General features: G+C 48.5%; 1 protein-coding gene across 1 annotated transcript in view; it reads left to right on the top strand.

Moving 5' to 3' along the window:
- SLCO2B1 (solute carrier organic anion transporter family member 2B1) overlaps window positions 1–21,020 on the top strand; it is a 62,316-nt gene that overhangs the window by 24,684 nt on the left and 16,612 nt on the right. The window contains exons 5-8 of the mRNA XM_049823322.1: window positions 463–690; window positions 1,786–1,884; window positions 4,370–4,500; window positions 14,786–14,894. Of these exons, the coding sequence (XP_049679279.1) occupies window positions 463–690; window positions 1,786–1,884; window positions 4,370–4,500; window positions 14,786–14,894 (567 nt within the window). The remainder of the gene's footprint in view (window positions 1–462; window positions 691–1,785; window positions 1,885–4,369; window positions 4,501–14,785; window positions 14,895–21,020) is intronic.

The raw sequence follows: 21,020 nt of genomic DNA, 5'->3' as shown, positions 1-21,020 counted from the left end.
GTCAAGCACTCAGAGTTGCATTTGATTTGGGGCATAACCATGGAAATTCTGCTATAAACACTACCACACCCTCCCCCAGTATTTTAAGGAAGATAAGGGTGCTAGAATCAGCACTTGCACTTAGGCAGCTTTTTAATCCATTTCTGGGTAAAATGAGTTCTCATTTCCTGAGTAGCTATTCGTGAAATCTGCAGTTTCGCTCGCTTACCTTTATTGAAAGATCTATCAAAGGTCCTGGAAGTGATCTCAGCTCTGCTTTTTCCATGGCGGTGGCTTTTCATGGCACATGCATCCATCTCACTGTGAACAGCTGCAGAGCATCTTTGCGCTTCCTTTGCATTTTCTTTCACCGAAGTTTCCCACCTGACATCTACTGAGTGCATGTCTACGTCCTTGCTGCTGTCTTAGGGAAGCTCTTTCTCCAGACCGAGCTTCTTAGACGGGCTCCCCTTGTCATTGCAGGCATGTTCAGCAACACCACCGACCTGTGCCAGCCCGGGGTCCCGGGGTCCTGGGGGAACCTCAGCACTGCCGGCTGTACGCCCCATGCTGCCAGGGAGAACCACGAGGTTCTCCTCGTCATGTTCATCGCCCAGGTGCTGCTGGGCATCGGTGGCGTCCCCATCCAGCCCTTTGGGATCTCCTACATCGACGACTTTGCCAGTGAGAGGAACTCTCCCCTCTATTTGGGTAAGACTGGGGCTGCTGTGGAAAGAGGAGAAACCAGAATTAGCCATCGATAGCAAGGCCAGACAGTACTAATTTGCATTAATGAGAGCAGAGCTTGCTATAGCCCTTCTGCTCTACCCAGGGCTAGGAAGATTTCTGCAAAAGTAGTTTATCTGCTTCGAGCTTGGGCAAACTGCAGACAGACCGCGAGTGCTGGAAAATATGATTTAGGGGAGGTGCTGGGATTTTTGGCCTGAGAGTGGTAAGCTGGAGAGGGACGTAATAACCATGTACTCCTCCAAAAAGGCTTCAACAAGGAGAAGAGGAATAATCTGATCTTTGTGTTCACAAGAGGCAGCTTAAGATGCAGCAGTGAAAACTTTGTTTAGATATAGCAAAAATTATAGAAAGCTAAAAAAAGCAGGGTCAGCCATCTGGGGGTTAGACAAGTATCCTTCAGCGGAGGGGGTGCTGGAGTACATGCCTAAAAGGGATGTCCCAGGGTGGTGGGATGGACAAGGTGGTCTTTGCAGATCCTTCTAGCCCTTTTCCAGCTGTTATCTGTGACAGCCTTTTGAACTGAATGGGACAGCAAGGGTAGCTCAAAAACAGGTCATTACCATCATGAAACTGAAAGTATCGCATCAAAGTCTGCTCTGGTGGATGCTCCAAACCTCTGAACCATATTTAAAAGGATCCCCTGTAAGATAGGAATTGAATCTTACTTGTGTTTAATTTTTTTATCAGTAATTCACGTAGGAGAGTTTACTGATAACTTTTCTCTCCTTAACCTTGTAAAAAACCTGCATTTCTTGCATTTCTTAGGCCAAGGGCCACGTCTTGTTCCTGGCTGTATTTCAGTCTTTCTGGGAGGCTGAAGAAAAGTGGCAGGAAAAATCTGAGTTTTGCAAAACCTTTCCTGTGAAGCGAGCGTGGAAAGCATGGCGTTGTTATCCTTTGACAGGTGTGAGATAAGAAAGCTGCCATGGAATTAACCTGTACTGGAGACAGATGCTGTGGGCTCTGATCTGGGCCGGTCCTGCCTCAAGGCACCTCCTGTCCCCTGTGGTCCCTTTGCACAGGGCTGAGCCCGTCTCTGCTCTCGCCCCTCTGCAGGCATCTTGTTCTCTGTGACCGTCATCGGGCCAGGGGTGGCCTTCATGCTGGGCTCTGCCATGCTGCGTTTTTACGTCGACATTGACAAAGTCACCGGAGGTGAGTGAGAGCTGGCCGGCACCCTTCGCCCTGCATCCCATTTACTGAGCCAGCAGCGGTCCAGCCCCTCTCTGGGCATCCGAGGGTGCAACCTGTGGGGCAGGGGTTGGCTCCCTTTGCCTGCTGTCTCCCCTGGTAAATCATTTCCATCACCTGGGAATGCTCTGGGACTGGTCCTCTCAGTGCTGGGGTGGATGGTGCAAATAAGTGGGTCCTTCCCACCCGACTCGGTGTCACACACACATCTGCAAGGTTAAGCCTTGTCCCGTGGCTGCTGGAATCCCATATTTTAATCATCCTTCAGACCTGGGGATCCCTCACCTCCGGGCTGCTGCCAGGTCTGTTTAGAGGGATGCCCATCTGCGTTGTGCTTTTAGAGGAGGCCTGATTTTTATTCTTCTGTGAATTTTCTGCCATATGCCAGCAATAGCAGCAGGACCATTTTGCTGCCAGCCAGCACCAGGGAAGAGTAGGGATGTGGAGGATGAACAAAACCCAGAGAGAAACATGAAAGAGAAAGATGGAGGGGAGAAATAAGAGAGAAGGAATGGAGAATAGGTACCAGGACCCCGAGACTTGAAGAAGCAGAGGGAAGGAAGGATAGGATGGGAGGAAGTAGAAGAGAAATGCTGGAGAGGGCAAGAAAGGAGCATGAAAGGCATTTCCTTCTCAAATGCCTCTTCCCGAGCTGTGCTATTAAAGCAGTCGTAGTCGTCTCCTTTTTGGCCACTCTTGAATCCTGGCCTGGAAAACAAGAGGCTCTTTCCTGGTTATTAACAGAGCAGACACACATTATACAGCTCAGCGTACCCTCACGTGACAAAAAGGACGATGGTCAGGCTCCTCTGGGTGGTGAGCAGACAGCATCGGGTCTGGAGCTGGGTGAGCTGTGGGTGTTGACACTACAGATGCATTAGCTTTGGCTCGTTTTCAGAGCCTCCAGCTCATTCCTGCTCACTGACTTCACCAGACCTTTTTTCACCCGGACTTCATCACCATCTACGTTTGTGATATTTGCAGCACAAGAGCGCGCTTTAGTCTTGACACTGCCTCCTCCTGCCAGGTGACATCCAAGTTTATTGCTGCAGTTATCCATCCTCCTCAGTGGGTGAACCGTGGTGAGGCATCTGGAGTCTTGCCTTACCTGCCTCTGAGGGATGAAGAAAGGGGATTAGAGGCTGCTGTCTGCCCGCACACCCTCATGCTCAGTTCTTTTAAACCACCTTCTGCAGATGGACGTTGAATGAGAAATGTGCCTGAGTAGCCAGAACTGGTGAACACCCAGTTTTAGAGCTGTCTTCAGCCTAAAGATGTCTTCAGCCTACTGGGAAAAGCTAGTGAACTCTGGCTGCTTAATGCTGAATCTAATTTAAACTTGCATTTTCCTAGAAAAAAACCTTGTTGTTTATTCAGGAAGGGATTTGAAATTCCAGTTTGCTAAATGCGTTGTGCAGGAAGGAGATTATCAAATTTCTTTGACCTATCACTTGTTACTTCCAGAGATGGGAGATTAGATGTGGCAGTATCCGCCATACGGAAATCCAGTAAATTGAATGCAGTTTTAATTGCACCTCCCCCAGTGAGAACAGCTCGCTTGTGTTAAACCTCACAGTTAAGGAAGAAGTTTCTGGGAGGACTCATTTCCCGGGATTGCTCATTCATACTATCTAACCACAGGTATCTCCTTTTTCTGTAGAAATATTTCTTGGTTCAGAATCACCCTGTTGTGAATTTTCATTCTAGCTTCTGCATATCCCATTTTATTTATGCCAAGTACCATCCCCACAGAAAATGTTATCTTTGGCAGTGCCCTGAGGACAACAGGAGAGGAGGCTGGGTGAACTGAAAGAAGACAGACAGGAGAAAGTGATATAATCCTTATGAAAGCATTTTTAAAGATCAGCTTCTGTTGGTCGAGCTGCAAACCAGGCACTGGCTGATGGACCGGACTGGTGGGCACAGCTCTGGGGCGCAAGTCCTGCTGTGAACAGGGTAGCCAGACTGTAAAAAACTAAACCAGTGCTCTTGGATGCTGAAAGTTAACTGTAGCTGACTCCATTTTAAGCATAAGAAAGGATTTTTCCTCCTATATTGACAGACATCATGACTTAATCCCCTTGAGTAAGTATTTCCAAGCTTTTGCACAACATGGGCATCCCTTCTCTGAAAAAGCTGTGATGGGGATGTTTTCCTTTGCCTTTCCAGCTCTAGGACATCCCTGTCGCAGCTGCCTCCATCCAAAGGCTGAGTGGGTTTTTAGACACCCTGGTGATAACAAAGAATGAAATGTGATTTAGCACCATGGGATGAATCAGGTGCAAATGCTGCTCAGACCCCAAAACCGATGGTCCCCAGGTTGGGAGCCACCACTTTGGAGCTGGCTGACATTTGGGGTGACTGGGGCCACCCATCCCCATCCCTTTGGTGCACTGGGGTCCCTCCGTTCACCTTTGATTTAATGCCCATTTCTCCATTTGCGTTGCAGGTGAAGTCCAGCTCACCAACAAAGACCCGCGGTGGGTCGGTGCCTGGTGGCTTGGTTTCCTGGTTGCAGCCAGTCTCGTGGCCCTGTCTGCGGTGCCTTATTTCTTCTTCCCACGGGAAATGCCGAAAGAGGTAGGAGAGGTGCTGCAGATTGCGTTGCACACAAATACCTCGTGTATTTATATGCATGTTCCTACCTCGCCGCCAGCATTGGCTGCTGCGTCCGTGGGAAACACGACTATGGGGGTGGTTGTGCAGTTTATAGCTGCATCCCAAAGTCAGATATGAGCTGTGGTTTGCTGTCATTGCCCATGTCGGAGACTCTTGTATGCTAAGCAGATGCTTAGTGAAACCCAGTGTGGTGCAAGCAGCTTAATGGATGTGATAATTTCCTTGGTTGGGCACTGAATTAGTGCCTGTATGTTGATTCCTCTGCATGGGAACATATAGCATGGGGCAAGCTCTATGTGGATTGAGGTCCTTCTCACAGCCACCCTCTTGACTCACCTGGAGGTGGGACTCCTTGCCTTCCCTAAGGAAGCAATGGTCCTGCTCCTGCTGCTGCATCTCATCTGGGAGCTGGCAGGAGATGCTGCACCGATGGCCCTTGTTTCCCATCAGGAGGAGCCCACGTGTACCTGATGAGGAAATTGGTCCCAGTTCATAGGAAATACGAGTACTGCGTCAGGAGCCTTTCCTTAAAAGTGGGTTGTACTCTCGGGGTGTTTGAAATACTGAGGCTGGAGGGTGGTTTGTCTCGTTTCCACCACAAAAGCCCCTTTTCACCTCTTGCTGTCCATGGGGCTCGGGGTTAGCTGCTGCTCCAGCATCCAGCTTCACCCACCGCCTCTTCTCACTGTGAGCTCTTTGCTGGCCAAAAGGATTTTAGACACTTTCCAGTCCCTAAACACCCTGGCTATGTAAAGTCCTCAGAGATAACTGGCAGGGAAAGACCTTTAGCAGCCTGAACCTGTTATTGCAAGACAAACTGACGTCTGTCTGCCTGCAGTTTTCTCGGGGGATGCTTGTCCCTGGCTCTTGCTGGAGCCCGCTGGTGGGACAGTACTTTGCTCTGTGTTTACTACCAGTTTTTGTAGTTCTCTGGAGCCCTTCTGAGTGCTTCAGTGCTCACGCCAAGATGTGAGACAGCTTGTGAGCTTCCCAAGCGCTTCGCTGGCTGCGGGTCCTGGTTTTCTGGCAGCCAGCGTGTCATGAGGAATAATGCAAAACAAATTGTTCTTTTAGAGGAGGCATCATGCTACGGTTTTGAATGTCATTGAAGTTGTTGGGACGCGCTTAGTAGGTGAAATTGGGCTCACCTCAATGTGTTGGCCATACTTGAACCTGTGTAATTGTCTTTCACATGTATTTTACCGTGGGGCAGCGTCAAAACTTTCTTGTCTAAACAGGTCCATGCACTGTCTGGTGCAGAATAATTAATTTTTCCTGCTGCTGCCTGAATTTCTGCAGGAATGAGTGATTCTGAGGGAGATTTGGGTTTCACCTGCCTGGGAAAATGTGACCTGTTGTACCAGTTACACTTCTGGGGATATAATGATCTGCTCCTGGGTTATATATGCTGTGAGGTTTGCAAAGGTGCCGCAGTCCTGCAAGGTAATGGGGTGGAAACTGCTCAGTGCTTTGCAGGATGAGGGTGATACCAAATGCAATGTGCCTGATTTATCCTCATGAAGCTTGGTTCACTTTAAAGTCATTACAGATGATCTATATTAGCAGAACCTGCTCAGCGTGCAAGGGTGGCACACTACATCTGAGGAGAAAGGTTCTTTATTAGGGCTGATGGGAATATTAATTTCATAAATGGCTCTTGAGAGAAAATAATGTACTCCGAACTAAAACAACTGCACTTTTTTGCAAGGGCTGTGCTCTGATCAGTCTGAGCATTTTTGAAGAGTTAAGGAAGGATTGGCTGCATATTGATTTAAAAAAGCAGCAGGAGGATTTCACCCTGCTCTACTGGCTGATATCTGTAGGGAATGCTCCCACATGGCTGAGCACCCACTTATTCCTTTGTAGCCCAGATCTTCTTGAGTTTCTCCCCATTTTACCATTTCTCCCAGAAAGCTTTTGGAAGCTACTTACAATAACAAATAATAATAGGAAAATAATCTAAAAGTGGTGGCAAAATTCTGCCCCCCCCCTTGCAGGATGGGAGATGCCAGGGCTATCCAAGCCAGATTGTGCCTGTCCCATGGGGTATCAGCACTGCCACCAGCAGAAGAGTCCCTGCTGGAAAAAAAAAAAAAAGGCCTCTTTAGAAACTTTGCCAGATGCTGTTCTGGGTAAAACATCTGTCTGCTGTGGAAGCACTCAAAGCTTTGTAGGAAATCTGCATTGTCATGGGTGATTTTCTGTAGGCATAGCAGAAAAAAAAATATAATCACTTTCTCTTGCTTGCCCTTGGAGTAAATCAGTGTTTGGCTAAGGGTATAAGCACGACCGCTTTTCCATCATGAAGGGCAGCCCCCTTTCCTCTCCAGCGAGCTGGAGGAAGCAGCATCTCTAAGGTCACCAAATTACTATTAGAACCTGAACTTGTTATAGCCATGGTTCCCCTTCAAAAGAGCATCAGCCAGGGATATATTGCAAAACCCTGCAGAAGGGATGGGTAGAGTTGGTAAGACATGCAAGACTGGAAGGAAATGTGCGATTCCAGGCACAAAGCTCAGCGCTGGTAAAACATTGACCCCAATTTTGCCTTCTTCTGCCCCAGCCGGAGCAGCCGCCCTTTTCCAGCAGGTCCCCGGCACTGCGCTGGCTCGTGCTGTGGCTTTAGGTTTACTTCCAGGTTTCCTCTCACTGCACAGAGCAAAGCTGTTGTTCCTGTGCTTGGCTCTGGTTTGGGATGGAGAGGGGGAGTGGGGCATTGCAGTGAGGAAAGGTGGGACCCCCCTGGTAGCTCTGCAGCACGAAGCCCCATCCCTGACACACCGCAGAGGGGAGGGGAGGGATGGGGTCAGTGCAGGGTTTTACAGACCAGCAGATCAGCAAGAATGGACATTGTGATAACCTTGGGGTCAACCCTGCCTAAATACAGCTGCAGCTTCAAAGATGGTCAGCATTTCCTTGGCTGCCTTCGGTTTCAGGGTTTCTGCCTGGCCAAAGCAGGAAAGAAGCTACAAGCAGAGCAACCACTCAAAGCAACAGTTGGGCTTTTCCACTGTGTTTGTAAAGCCTTATCGTATCCACAGCAAATACCTCCAGGCACGGCATCCATAATGACAACTGGGAAAAGCACAGATCTGCTCTGTCCACAGAAGAAGCTGAGATGTTTCTGCACCACCAGCTGGGGGTTTCATTTCTGGAGGCCAAAAAGGAATTTCACGGCCAAGCTGTCCTTGTGCCGCTTGCTGTCTGCAGACCGCTGGGACCACGCACGTCTCAGTAGACGATGGGGCTGCCTGGGAATAATGTGTCCACACCAAGCTGTGGGTACATTTCCCAGCTGCAGAGTGCACCAGACAAGATCCCAGTAGCAAAGACTGGCCCATGGCTCAGTCCTCACTGCCAAAAGCACTATTTCTCTTCTCTGATTCTCACCCTACCTTCATTTGCCTTTCTTTCTCCTGCCTCACGCTATACAACTCATCTGAGCCCTTGGTGGTTGATCTGGACCAAGGACCATCCCCCTCAATGGGCATCATCCAGCAGGCACTGAATAACAGCACAGCTCTCTGTCTATCTGGAAATTTATTGACCTCCTCCCATCAGCCAAGACAGATCTAGATTATTTATTCTACAACTGCATTTCAGCTTTACTTTTGTTTGATAGCTTCTTTCTTTGAAGTTCCTGGAATGACTTGTGCACTTAAAGTTAACATTAATGATAATAAGAGTTCATTCTATTGATCTTTTTTCATAAATCAATCACTCTGGGCCTGGAACATTTCTATTTCTCTGCTTTGAAACTTGTCAGTAAGTTTCTAGCACCGAAGTATCCTGAATAATCTAATTTGAGGGACAATCACAGCAAAGCTATAAAGTTGTCATGATCTCAGGCAGGGGGTGTGAAGATGAGGCTGTTACTGGACAAACCGTTTCCAGTCAAGACCATTTTTTTTCCCCAATAATTCCAGTTTAATCCTGCCTCCATGAGCCTGAACCATTTCTTGAGGTTGTGTCCTGGATTGTGGGGAACTACAGCACCTGAGCATTTCCCAATGCTCAGCTACTGCTGAGTAGCCAAAGTTTAGCTCATGCTTTACCATCTGTTGCTGGCAATGTTATCGTATCCCAACCCAGGCAGTTGTATTCTGACTGCTAAAGGCTTTTGCTGTGCTTTTGTTTGCACACAGTGTCTGTCTGTCTTGCAGGCTTACTGACTGTTGCATTGCAGCTGGTAAAGCATCTCCCCAGTCAATGCATCTTCATGGGTGATGTGAAAAGGGTTTGAAAAGGGGAAAGGTCCTCTTGGGAGAGCCTTGAACAAAAGCAGGAGCACTGCCCTTGCTCAGCATTTCTTATGTGCAAGCTCGGTCTTGTACACCCAGGTATCTCCCCGTTCAGGTTTCGTTCTGACACTCTGAAGTCACATAGAATCAAACATCTCCCAAACGCCATACAAAGGGGGTGAGTGACACTTCCTCCTCACCCTGATGAAGCCTTCTCTGTAATGTCAGCACATGTCATCTGCAAACACATGCCTCATGAGAAAGCACAGATGGGTTTTATGGGAAGCAGGTCTACATGTCCCCGTCGTGTCCAAGCCCTGGAGACTCTGTTTTGCTGTCACGCAATCCTCTCGGGATATCAGTCCATCTCATCAGTGCTTTCCTCCTAAGCCTTACTGGTAGGAGGTTTCAAAAACTTATTTCCCTGAATGTTGCAAAGCTTTGTCTAATCTTCAGTCTATATTTTAGTCTTTAGTTTGTTATTCTGCTCCTAGTCCTGATTAAATATTTGATCCTAATGATTGCCATATTGGCATGGTTAGAGAAAGCCTTCCTTTTGCTGGGCAAGGGAGGTTAGCTAGTCTTCTACTGCCAAAGCGCTTCTCCATTCCAGCAGCCCTGTTCGTCACCCATCCCAGCCACAAGCTGGTTTTCCCGGTGCTGCACCAATCTGGATCTGGTCTCCCGTGGTGGTGCAGAAGGGTCTGCACTCCCCCAGCTCTCCTGGAAACACCGTCTTCGGTTGTTCCTCACATTTCACTTACTCCTTCTCTGGCTGCACCATAGACTTATGCAGAGATAGACCTGGAGCTATCTGTCATTCTCTTCTCATTTCCAACATTTCCAGCTGTGCAGCAGAAATTATTTTTAGACCCCAAGTGCATGGCTGTGACCACTAAGTTGGTTCAGTTGCTGTTATTTCAGCTCTCTAGTTGCCTAATTTTTCCTATATGGAGTCTCAGACAACTCTGTATGGACAATTCCCACCTTCCTTCTCCTCTGCAGATTAAGTAGTTTATGTCTTCTCACCACGCCAAGGGAGTTACTGAAAATATTAGCTGGGGCTTCTGCGCCAAACCACCAAGGAAGCCACCAGCACCTCCCAGAAGCTCAGTACATCCCTCTGGGATGCTGTGGTCTCTTGCTCCTATTTAGCCATGTTGTGTTTACTCTCCTAATTTTCACTTTTTTTGCTAATGGTTTCTCACTTGGTGCTGCATGTTCTGCTTTGCTCAGTTCTGTAGAGATTAGACCTACTGCATTCCCTTTATTTATTTAAAGACCAGTGTTGTTGAGGAAGGAGAACAGGCTGCTGATCCATCAGCCTCTAACCCAAGGTAACCCGTCCATCTGGGGGACATGTGGGTGCCAAACAGAAGAGATGAGCAGGATGATGCCTCTTTCATGTTTTATCCTTCTTCATCTCAAAGCTTCACAAACCAGGAGAAGTGCAAAAATGGGGTGGAAAGAAACCATGCTCCTTCCTTGGATTTTCTGCTGGGATGGTGGAGGACGTGTCCCCTCTCATCTGTACAATATCTCCAGGTTTTACTTTAAATTGCCCCACTGGATAGTTGGAGAAGATGCTTGAGGAAAGAGGAGAACGCCAAGCCGGAGGTGCAGCTCCATCCTGGAGGAGATGTACATGGCAGAGCAGAGGGTTAAGCAGTCACCCCCCATTTCCCAGGGCAAACCCCATCTGTCTGGGCAGTGCCTCAAGCCATGGAGCAGGGAGAGCTGGCAACTTTAGAACCACAACCTGCAGACTGGATCAACTTGTTTCATCCCCCTAAAAAAGCATAGTAGCAGGAGGGGGCTGCAAGCACAGATAAACGCTTGAAAGAGATGTGTTTGTGTCCTGGCTACACATGTCCATCTCAAATGTTTGGGCATTGCCATTCCTGCTGGAGGTGGCATTGCTTGGCAAGCTCCAGGCAATGCCACTCCCTCCAGTCCCAAAGCAGAAGGTTTGTCATGAGGAAAAGCTCCTGCAGGTAAAATGCAGCCAGGACCCCTCCTGCCCTGCCCTGAGGATGCCCCGTGGATGCTGGTGCTGCTGTTGGATACATCACAGGATTGCACCAGCATGCCCAAGCCTGCAATGAACCTCCTGCCCTGCATCAGGGTTGTTGGGAACTTCCCAACCTACGGCGGGTATTTGCAGGGTACAAACAGCTGACAGCTCTGTCTGGCGTTATCCCCAGGGGTTGCAGCGGACTTCCCAGGTCCAGCGTGGTGGGACGATGCCGGGTCAGTGACTCGACCCTTCTGTGCAGGCAGAGACATTGTGCAATGGTGCTGGGGAAGTGAAAAATAACTCCTCCAGTTTCGGTCTCGGGACAGCTTGCCTGCATTTATACAAATCCTCCCACAGTTATTCAGCAGTGACCTGGTGCGCTTCCAGTGCATGCAAAATGAAAATAACTGGCAGGGAACTCTCTTAAACGCCTGCTCCAATTTGGGTTATCAGTTAATGGGGAAAGGTTAAAGAGCATGGACAGGGAAAGCTAAGTCTTTGTCTGGAAACCTTTGCTGCTGGGGCTGCAATGCTCTGAGGCTGCCTCATTAAAGCTCCTAAAGCACCAGCAAAGGCAGTCTAGAAATACAGGGCATTATCTGGGGGCCAAATGGCAGGGCGTGGTGGTGCCACTGGCATGTTACAGGAATGGGCTGGTCTCTAAGTTCAGATTTTCCCCAGGGAGCTTTAAAGACAGGAGCAAACGGCAGCCAAAAATAATCATCCCATTTCGTGTGAGCAAGGTGCCTGTTGGCTGGTTATTTTAATGCTCTAGGAAATAGGGTCCCTGGTGGGACCCACACTTGCTGGAAGAGGCATAATGAAGAGTTTGTAGGGAGCATGGCCTTGTCAGGAAGAAAATAATTCTTTTTCAAGCCATGAGGTTTTACCTTTTGTTTGTTTAATATGAAAATAGCTTCTTTGACCTTATTTTTCACTGAGCCAGGAGCTCCAGGTTCTGCACAGCCAGAAGGACACTCTGCAGAAGCCTCAAATTAAGCAAGGGAAACCTCTGTCACAGAGCAGGTCATTTATCCCTTTTCCCAGTGGTGTATTTGAATAAAACCAGACTGCCAGCACCTCTGGCTGCCCTTCTCGCAGGTGCAATAGCAGCCAGGTGAAAGCAGGAGCCTGGCTCGCAGGTAAGCTGCCTTCATTTGTTTTTCCTGCAAAGCAAGTCCAGGTCTCAGCCCTGCTCAGTCATACCTTATTTATTCATGTCCGTGCAGGGAAACGGGGGCTTTCCTCAGGTCAAAGTCAGGTTAGGGATGTTCTTCCCAATGCGAAGTTGGGGGGAGCTTCATCCTCCTTCCTCAAAAGCCTGTCTGCCTCTTCCATTCCCCATGAGGCTAGAAGTGATGGTGATGGCTAAAATCCCATTGCAAAAACAAGAGATGTAATGAGACCCCATTCACCAGTGGATGTGCACCAGGAAACTGAGTCCTTTAAGGACCCATCCTGAAAAATGCAAGTGTGGGGACATTTTGCAAGATGTTTCCCACATTTATTTGTTTTTCCTTGGCATGATGCTGCAGCAGACGGCCAGGGTAGTACTGAGCAACCAGCCCGTGTTATTGCATCTACTGACTCTGGCTTGCCAAATTGTCTGCTCTGGGTAATGCTAAAATTCCCTGCAGCAGGAGCACAACATCCTCGTCAGGGCTTGAGCGTCTCTAACAGTAGACCCAGCATCGTTCATCTCCCTGCCCGCATCAAGCAGGCAGGATTTGTGCCGGTCCTTCTACAGCTTGCTTTCCCAATGTGACTGCTTTATCCCAGGGGAATGCATTTCCTGATCCTTTCAGGCAGTGCAAAAAAATATTTCTTGGGGCCAAGGCAATGCAGGGAGAGGAGTTTTCCTCCTCCTCGAGGGCTTTGCTCCTTGGGGAGAGACAGCAGCTGATCCTTGGGTGGGTGCTAAGCCAGCAGATGTGCTCAGAAATGTCCCACTTGCAAGGGTCACACTCATGCAGAGTCATCCCAGGTTGGGGAATCTGGGGGAATTTGGGGATTTTTTTTTTTTGATTTTTTTTTTTGGATGTGCAGACAGTGCCCAGCAGACTGTTAGCTCTCTGAAGTACAAACAGCTGGAAGCTGAGAAAGCCACAGTCAGTAACAGCTTGAATGTATTTTTGGAAAACACTGCGGTTTTAGAGCAGAGAGAAGAGACCCTGTAACCTAATTGAAAAGTGAAAGAAAGCTAGATTTTATCTTTGCATTTGAAAAATGTATTAAACCCTGAGCTCTCGCAATAAAAACCGTGAAAGGAGTTTTATACTTTTGCCTTGTAGAGGCTCTTCAAAAAGGGAATGTGGCATCTGCAGCATGGGACATTTTGACCTCTCTGATATTTAATAATCAGTATGGGTTTCAAAGGAAAAGAGATCATTTTAGCCAAAGAGCTGTCCAGTTCTTTCTGTGAATTAAGAACATCTAATTTCTTTTGAATGAACTTATTTGTCTGACTCATATTAGATATGTGTTGGGAATTGCAACAACTCCATTGCTGAGGTGATGTGGGATGTCAGAGATGTGGCCACTGGCTCTGTCCTTCTGCCTGAAAATATGCTGTGGTTTTCCGTGAAAACCGCATTCCCACTAAACACTTTCTGCTATTACTCATATATAGTAGTGCATCTAATCTAATTAATGCCCTCCATCCAGTGATTCCCCTAAAAGCTTGCAGAGCAGGCGATGGGATGCACATCCAAGAAATCCTCCCCTCCCACTCGCTGATGGGATGTTGGACACTTGCCTCGGACGCGCAGTTATCTAATGAGGCTGCAATGGACCTTAGATGATCCAAGCCCTCCATCTTCCACCTCTCCTCTTCTGCCAGCATCTCTTTGCTTTGCAGCGGTGGCAGGGTGATACCTGGGGCACAGATCCTGCCAGCACCTGCCTTAGCGTCCTGCAGAGCTGTAAGCACCAGCTGAGGCTAAATGAGGCAGAGACACCTGGACCCATCCGACCTCCAGCTGCAAAGCGTTGTTCCCCTGAATAGAGAAGGAAGAAGGGGAGGGAGCTGCAGGATCTGTCCCCTTCCATGGACCAGGATGGGAGAGGATGTCCCTTCCATACTGCTGCTGTTCCGTGGGAAAGAGGTGGCTAAAAGAAGTCAAAAGCATTGAAGAGAGTAGGAGTTGCTAGAATTCAGCTGGGGTTTCCAGGAGCAGGAGAAGAATGGAAAGGTGCTGGGAGATGGAAGGGGTCTGCGTCCACTCTCCATGCCCCCTGGCACATCCCTGCTCTGGGTCAGCCCCTCTTAGCTTAGGAGGTGAGAAATATTTTGCCTCCATCCCAGACCCCCTCCTCGCCTGGATCTTCCCCTCCTACAATTGCTGCCCGGTCTCCTCACCCATAGCAGGGGCAAAGGCACCTGCACAGCAGCTCATTAGGGGACACAAGGGGACGCAGGGGAAATGCTCATCCTCCATCCAAAACCAGTGTCCAAACCTGCTTTGGGTGGAGGTCTAGGTGCATTGCTTGTTCCCCCACACACAGGGGTAAAACAGACCCTCTGGGAAAGAAAAGCATCTCTCTAAGGGTATCCAACTTTCCTGATGCAAAGGCTTACACCTCCTGAATTTCCATATTCATGTGAGCTGAGTGCGTGGCGTGCTGTACCTGGGTAATGGCCAAGCTCGATATTTAGGAAGTGTGATTCATTACTGTTGGGAAAAGGGGGGGGGGCTGGGAAAGCTGGCTCTTACCCCAGTAGTGCAGGCATCTGCATGGATGCTTTCAGCCCCATCGGAGACCCGATGGCGCGGGCACGGAGCAGCAGCCGTGGGTGAGAGGACGCCTGCCTGGCGGTGGCTGCACATCCCGCACTGGGCATGGACAGTGCTGGCCAAGCCCAGAAACATTACAAACTCTGTCTGCAAGAAGCATGGGCTGCTGTCTGTCACAATCTGGGAGAGAAAAAGCAAGTTTGGTGGAAACTTTGGCATGGTCGGTGCAGTGATAGCCTCTCGTCTGTCCCCAGGTGGCGAGTGGCGAGGAGAGCGACAGCAAGAAGAGCAGGGATGTGCTCAGCCAGCTCAGGTCAAGATCCGAACATGTGCAAAACCTCTCTCTAACCAAGTTCATCAAACGTAAGTGTGTGCATCCTCCACCTCACGGTTGGACAAGGTTTCTCTGCTTGCGCAAACATATGTCCTGGCAATGGGCAGGTTGCAATGCTGGCAAGAAAAAGCGATGTTCCTCCCTGTGCTCAGCCCATCTCCTAGATAAGCCCTCAAGGTACAACTTAGGTGTCCTGTTGGGTTTAATTAGATCTGCAGATCTCCTCCTGGTTTGCTCACAGCAGATGCTTGCCATCACCTTCTGGCTACCCCGCTCCGCCTCACGCTGATCAAAGCATCTGGGGTTGGTAGCTCTCAAAGTTGCATGGCTTTATAGCTCATCTGGGCAGTGGGAAACAGGGGGCCAAAACCTCACTGGAGCTCAAAGCCAGGCAGCAAAGAGGGGTGCAAGCTGTGAGCCCGGAGCAGAGCCATGGGAAAGTGAAGAGCCCCCCAGTTAGAGGGAGGTTTGCAGCTTGGGTGCATCCAGCTGCTATTGCTCAGCTCCCAGGTCATAGCAGAAGTCAGACCCCCAGTAGCACTGGCATCTTTTCCTCTGCAAAAGCCTCCTCAGACCCCCTCTTTCAAGGCTGGTGACAATATCCGATCCAGACCGCCCTCCCTGTCCCACCGAGGATGGCCAGTGCTGCCTGGAGCCAGTGTCTAAGCAATAAAAATCAGATACATGTTTGTACAGGGTGATCTTAATCCAGTGCAATTAGCTTGTTTAGAAATGAGTAGGCTCTTTGTGCTGAAGGGAATCAGCTGGGCTTTAGTCTGTGAAGGTTACCGCTCAGGGCTGGTTTTTTTGAAGGAAATACTCTGCACTTTGGCAATTACTTAAGAAAAGTGACCCTCTGAAATCAATCCATGTCAGCTTCCTCCATATTTCCTGAATATTATCCCTTTAATTTATTGGAAATTCTCTGTTTTATTAAGGTCAGTGCTGGGGCAGGCACAGCTAGACAAGCGTGGGCAGGTTTTTATTCTGCTAGCTGCACCATTTGCTCACTAGCCTAATGCTAAATTAGAGCGTCAGGGGTTTATTCCCCCACTGACCCTGTTGCACTGTCAATTTAGAAAACTCGTGTGATGGAAGCGATTGCGTGGGAACAGATTTACAGTGCTCAGATGAGATTTTTCACACCAACACTCTGCTCTTTGCCTCTGAAAAATGAATAAAAATTAGCTCCCTGCTCCTGGGTGAAGAGAGAAGGAAATATCTTACCTCTGCTCGAGCTGCAGGTTTGGCTCGGGGTTTGCATCAGGGTTGCTGTTGTCAGGGCTGTGGGAGCTATGCTAATAAATTCATTATTTCTGAGAATTTATCCCCTACAGCCCAGTTCTGAAAAAAATGAAATGTCTGTATTTTTTTGCCAGAAGAGCAATCTTGCTGAAATCACCAGGATTTCTAATACAAAACTGGTTTTAGAGCCAGAAACTGGATGGTAGCTAGTGTGTGATGGTGTAGATGGGGACAACTTGGGTGAAGTCTGAAGACTTTAGTGCTAGCTCATCTGTGGGTCACTGGAAAGAGAATTTTACCTTCCATTTTGTGACTTTCCTGCTTATTTTGTTTCTTCTTTCTGTCACCAAGCATTCTTTCCCCTCTATTTTTACTATTCTTTTCTATACGATAGTTTATGAAAACAGCGTTTGGAGATTTTCCAGCCTGAATCATCTTGCAATTTCGTACCTTCTGTCGTTTAAAAAGAGAGGCAGAATGAAACACACGTGATGGAGAAATGCTGTAGGACAGTCTGGTCCCTGCACCATGTTCATAGGGAGCCTTTTTTACACCATACCCCAGTACAAAAGGATGACTTCGCTCCTGAAGGAAAGGGGTCCCACTTTGTGATCTCAGCAGGCTGGAACTGATGGGGTTGTGCTGCGAAGTCCTTGAGATGTACCTCTTGGTTTTCTGATTGCATCTGGCATCTCTGCATGCAGCATGGGGAGCAGGAGACCACTCTGCAGAAAGGCAGGAGATGGCGATCTAGGAGATGGGCACTGCCAATCCACCAGCAGAAACGACACAAAGCAGATTCCTATAATATCTTACAAGAGAAATAGCAACCTGTATATTAATTCAGTCTTATGCTCATGCCTTTTCACTGCTTGTAAAAAAATACATTAGTTTTATGGGCAAGGGGCTAAGCCTCATGCTGGAGATGGCTATTGGCAAGAAGTGGATTGGACCTCATCTGCCTGCTGGTCCGTCTGCATCTTGAGGGGAGCTTTTACGGATGGTCCCCTTCACAGAGCTGCCTGGTACTTTGGTGCTGTCCCTGGGACAGGTAGTCCCAGACCTGCCCGATGTTGATGGCTATGGGTCCCCTGTTCAGGGTGGGATGAAGGTTGCTGATGGCTATGGTCCCCGCTTTGGGGTGGGATGAAGGTGACTGATGTCTCTGGGTCCCCTGTTCAGGGTGGGATGAAGGAAAGTATTAGGATACCAGCAGGGACTGGATCAAACAGGGACTGCACGAGATCTCAGGTTTTCCCATATGGTATTTCAGTGCTCTTCCTCCTGCATCCCTCGTAAGACAGACTCCTCCCTTTGGTTGAAGTGTTTGAACACATTTGAGGTGTTTGAATACTTCAGTTAGGTTGTAAAATGGCCCTGGAGATTAGGGCTATGCTTTGTTATTTGGCTCATCTGCAGATCTTCATCCACTTTCAGTTAGAAGGTACTTTGCACCATCAGTGTTGGGTCTGCCCAAACAAAGCACTTGGGCTTGGAGTCAATTGAGCCAACACTTGGACAACTGGCTCATCACTAGTGTTAAAGCGTTTTGCAAACTGGCCTCATACTTTCACATGGGCCACCCATGAGGGATGGCTGCAAACTCAAGCTGGGGTGAGGAGTGCTTTGCTGTGTGGAAGGCAGCATCTCCCGTTGGGAAGTGTCCCTTTGCCTGTCAGCTGGAGGGAGCAGGGAAGGCTTTCCCTCGGCATTGACGGGTGGAAAAAATGCAGGTCCTGCTCCAAAGCTGGCCCAAGCTTGAGGGAGGCTCCAGACGAGAAGGACACTGTCTATTTAGGCTGTGATTCAGCAAAGCACTTGAGGCTGCTCCTTGAGCAGGATAAGGCTGAAGAGTGCCTGAAAGGGTTCATAATTTTCTTAAGGGCTTGGCAGGGGCAAACCTTAAATTACTAAGCTGACCTGGAGGAGGAAGATGTTCAGTAATGCTGTTTAGTCACTTATTTCAACTTAAATGATGCAAAATGAAGCATGATTATGGAGAAGGAAATGCATTTTGTCATTTGTTCTGTTGCTTCAGTGCACATGGAGATCACTGAGAGCAAAATAAGGCTTGCGGAAATTTTTGCCTTTTATTGGGAACAAAATGAGGATAAGTTAGAGCCCATCCCATGAGGAGCTTCACATTCTCTGTTTCTCTGGAAGCCACTGGGCTTTAAATCTTTCTGGGGCAAGGTATGATGAGCAGAGAACAGTTTGCAAAGCCCTGGAAACTCTGCCTCAAGGACAGGAAGAGCTTTTCCCTCCACAATCAGCAATAACAGGATGGAGCTGTGTACAGGATAAATACTCAGGCAAAGCACTGGGGACATTTCCAAACAATGAGGTCAATTACCCTAGAAGGGAGCAGGCTCCACTGGCTAGAGTTATTCAACAGTAGGAAACTCAGAGCACTGTGGGGAACGATCTTGGCTCTTGCACAGATGCTCTGCATGACATTGGGTTGCACCCTGCTCCTCATGCTCACAAAGTGCTCCTTTTGCAGGCATTGGACCTGCTCACAGTAATCAAGAAAGTAGGATTTAGCTAGGCTGAAGTAATTTCCATTGCTAATTTCTAGGCTTCTGTTGAAAACACCTGGGAGGATGTGCAGCTTCTGTTGCACATACTGGGAATTAATCCATTAAAGGTGATCTTCAAAGCAATTAAAACACCGGGCTCGTGACTTGTGTGTTTCTCTATTGTGCCGTAAGATGGTTTCAATGATATTTTTTTTATTATTATTTTAAAGTTTCCACTTGTTTTTAGTATCTGCCCAGCCTCCCCTCTGGAGCTGTAAGGAAGATCGAATTAGTAATGAGAGGGTGATTGCAGAGGACAGCAATCTTGCTGCCTCCCACCACAAACTGGGAGACCTGCTCGCTGTCGTAGCTTTATAGCTCTGATCTGGGGTGGCGGAGGGGGTGTAGTTTGATTGAAAAGACCAAAGAACTCTAGGGAAATCTTTTTGGTGGAAGATTCCCACTACCTCCTCCAAAAGGCTGGATTAGCTCTCAGGAGATCTTTCAGCAAGCAAGTTGAGGTTTCATATTTGCAATATTTCAGTGTGCAAACTAGGCAGGAATATGCCACAAAAAGCAATACCTCTAGTGGTACTTAAGAGCAAAACCACATCCCCTCTTTGGGGTTCACCTTGGTCTAGCGCAGAGATTATCGCAGCTCATTCCCTCGCTGGTGGACTGCTAGCCTCCCAGCTCTCCACCGTGTCAGTATTTCAGGGTCCTTGAATGTGCCTTGCACGCTTGGAGCCTCTCTGGTGCCCTGAGTTTGCTGCTCCCCAATGTCTTCAGCTGCTTGCCTAACCTTGAGAGCAGAGTGCTGAGCTGGAGAGGCAATACTCCCATGAACGAGAGCACTGCCTTCGCATATGGGACACCCCCTCGCATCCACAGAGGGACCTTTGCTCTTCGCATAACTTTCTAGGACAGCTAAAACAAAATACCCAGCTTGGGGCAACTCTCAGACAAGCACCGGATAGTTCTCCCTGCTGCAGTCTCCCAGCGCCTCTGTGCTGGAGCAGATAGAGAGATTGCCCCAATTGTTTGTGAGCTGCTAAGAATTAACACCATTAATTTATGGCGGGCCCTTGCATTAATCCTCCCTGTTAATTCCTTATCTGTGCTTCAGCATATTGGCTTTCAGAGCCCTCATCTGGGAAACTCATCATCTGTTTGTCTGGAAATTGCCCTTACGCACGCCCTTTGCTTGCGTGCTGCAAAGCCGGACGAAGAGCAAGGGGGAAAGCGATGGTCCAGGAGGAGCAAAGGCAGGAGCAGAAAGCGGGTTCGGATGCACACGAAGGAGAACTGCAGCCTCCCAGCTGGCGGGTGTCAGCACCAGGCATCCTGATTCCTGTGGCCCTGGGAGCGGGGCAGCTATCTTTGCTGAGCAGGCTGGAGATAGCTTTTTCTTAAGCAGTAAGGGTTCAGCCACAGGGGAATTTGCTGGAGTGTTTCTTGCCTGTAATCAAAAGATACAGTTTTATGATTGAAACAAAAAGGACATTGAAATTGCAACCACAGCAAAGAAATAAATTAACTTTTAATGACTTCCCAGCTACTTTTGTATTTGTTTTAGCAGAAGCCCTGCCAGAAAGCTTCAGGGAAAGAAACCGAGGCCGTGTTTGCTCGGGCCATGTGTCTTTATAACAACGCCTGTAATCACTCAACGCTGCAGCCCTCAGCCCATGGGTGGTGGGGGAAAGACATGCAGGTTTCCATGTTGCTCTCAGCCATCCCAGTACAGTCTACCTGTTGAAGGCAGGAGATATAGACAGTATTTACAGAGGTTCAGCTGAGGCTGAAGAATATTGCAGAGCCACTTGCCTTTCTCCTAAGGCATCGTAAGACCCTGGCAGCTCTGAAGAAGAGCTTAGCAGGAGGTATCGCTGCAGAAGGCAGCAGATTTTTCCTCTGAATTAGCAGATGTTCAGGGCTGCTTGAGCACATCACCCGAGTGTTGACGTGAGATATCAATCTTCTCGATTGCTCCATTCTGGATTTACTTAGGAAGCATTTATTTACTGAGAGGGTGGTCAAACCCTGGAACAGCCTTCCTAGAGAGGTGGTTGATGCCCCAAGCCTGTCAGTGTTTGAGGCATTTGGACAATGCCCTTAACAACACGCTTTAACTTTTGGTCAGCCCTGAAGTGGTCAGGCAGTTGGACTAGATGATCAATGTAGGTCCGTTCCAACTGAAAATATTCTCTTCTCTTCTATTCTCTTCTCTTCTCTTCTCTTCTCTTCCATTCCATGGATGCTGGTGGCTCCAACATTTTCCCATTGCGCTGGCACAGACCCTTTATACGCTGCCTGCGTGCACATGTTTAGAGCAGTTCCCAGCCTCAACTGCATGGGCTTCAGCTGCAAATAAGCATGACTGACTTTAGCAGC

The sequence above is a fragment of the Accipiter gentilis genome, chromosome 19 (genome assembly GCF_929443795.1).
Source record: "Accipiter gentilis chromosome 19, bAccGen1.1, whole genome shotgun sequence".
Taxonomy (NCBI): Eukaryota; Metazoa; Chordata; class Aves; order Accipitriformes; family Accipitridae; genus Astur; species Astur gentilis.
This window is presented reverse-complemented; position numbering and strand designations above follow the sequence as displayed.